The following is a 1665-nucleotide window of genomic DNA, read 5'->3' as shown; positions in this document are numbered from 1 at the left end:
GGGGAGGGTTGATCCTGGCAGCCAAGCCCAACACTGACCTAGAGCATGCGGCAAGGCTGCCCTAGACTGGCTGCTGACTGACCACTCTGGACCACAGCTCAGCCTGGTCGGCTGCTGACCGACCGCTTTGGACCTTCATTCCTTGACATTTTCCCCCTTAGCAGCCCCATTAAATCCGAAGTCTCATCACAAATACGTATGACAGGGTGGCTCGGAGTCAGACACCTGAGCTCTGGGACAATTAGACCTAAAGTGGAGCCGGGCAGTCAGTGTGGCCAGCTGCTCCCGCGGCAACCAAATGCTGGGGCAAGTTGGCCTCCCCAGCCCACCACGGACCCGCCCACTGGGCCACTCTGGAAACCTTTTCTCAAAATTAACTTTTACCAAAGAGGACAAATTTCAGCTGAATCACATGAAAATCTGATGTGATGAGGGAAAGAAAACTTGACTGAGAGACGGGTGCAAGGACAGGAGGGAGGAGGACCCGGGCAGGGCTTCATGTGTCCAGGCGCTGGATCTCAGGGCGGCTGTCCACGTCTCTGGACTCCGTGCGGGCTCGGATATAGTCATTGGTGCTCTGCTGGCGGATGCTGACTCTCCATTTCTGCACTGCCAGGAACGTGTTCACCGCATAGGCTGCAGTGGCCAGGAAGCCGAATATCTAAAACACACAAGCACGGCTAGTCCTCAGGCACAAGACCTGGCCCTACACGGCCTTCTCAGCGACACAAACCACAGCTTTTTTCAGCACTGCCCTATCACCCATTCCTGCTGGATGTGTGGCTGTCACACCACAGCTGACCCACAGAAAATCCTTTAAAGTATTTTGGATCAATTGTTAAAAAAGATCACAGAAGTACCTCTTTTTACAGCACCTTCATGGCCTCTGGTCCCACCAGGTAAGAAAATACGATGCAGGCTCAGCACCTGTGACTCAAGTGGCTAAGGTGCCAGCCATATACACCTAAGGTGGCGGGTTCGAATCTAGCTCGGGTCCACCAAACAACAATGATGGCTACAACCCAAAACAAACAAACAAAAAAAATAGCCAGGCATTGTAGCGGGTGCCTGTGGTCCCAGCTACTTGGGAGGCTGAATCAGGAGACTCACTGGAGCCCAGGAGTTGGAGGGTGCTGTGAGCTGTGATGCCACAGCACTCTACCCAGGGGACAGCTTGAGGCTCTGTCTCAAAGAAAAAAAGGAAATATGATGCAGACAAAATATGATGTAGACAAAATGAGGGTCTCACATGTAAGTCCAGATCAGGCCATGGGATGGACATTCCAAACCACCTGCCTCTTACCTGGGCAGCTCCAGGGTGAGAAGCAGCAGGGTTTTAATTATCTGATAAGGAGTGATGAAGCTACTGACACCTGGGAGAGCAGCTAGTTTAACATTTTTATAGGCCTTTTAATCTCCCCCAATGTAAAAGTAATACATATTCTTTGAAAATCAAGAGCAAGGCCAGTAAATACTGTGGCATATGCTCTAGTCCCAGCTACTCAGAAGACTGAAGCAGGAGGATCTCTTAAGCCCAAGAGCTCAAATTCAGCCTGGGAAACATAGTGAGACTCTTATCTCTAATTTAAAAAAATAAATAAAAATACAGAGCACGAGAGGGAAAGTCTCCCATTACCTTGTCCCCAAACCCCATGGCATCTCACC

At 50.5% G+C, this 1665-nt stretch overlaps 1 protein-coding gene across 1 annotated transcript in view; it reads right to left on the bottom strand.

The window, feature by feature from the left end:
* Positions 1-397: 397 nt before the first annotated feature.
* Positions 398-1665, bottom strand: part of CMTM4 (CKLF like MARVEL transmembrane domain containing 4) — a 10300-nt gene continuing 9032 nt past the window's right edge. The window contains exon 3 of the mRNA XM_012811133.2: positions 398-661. Coding sequence (XP_012666587.1) covers positions 497-661 — 165 coding nt within the window. The 3' untranslated portion in view covers positions 398-496. The remainder of the gene's footprint in view (positions 662-1665) is intronic.

Source organism: Otolemur garnettii, unplaced genomic scaffold (genome assembly GCF_000181295.1).
Source record: "Otolemur garnettii isolate 467f Iridium unplaced genomic scaffold, OtoGar3 scaffold00151, whole genome shotgun sequence".
Classification (NCBI taxonomy): Eukaryota; Metazoa; Chordata; class Mammalia; order Primates; family Galagidae; genus Otolemur; species Otolemur garnettii.
Note: the sequence above shows the minus strand (reverse complement) of the source record. Positions and strands in the feature narration are given on the sequence as shown.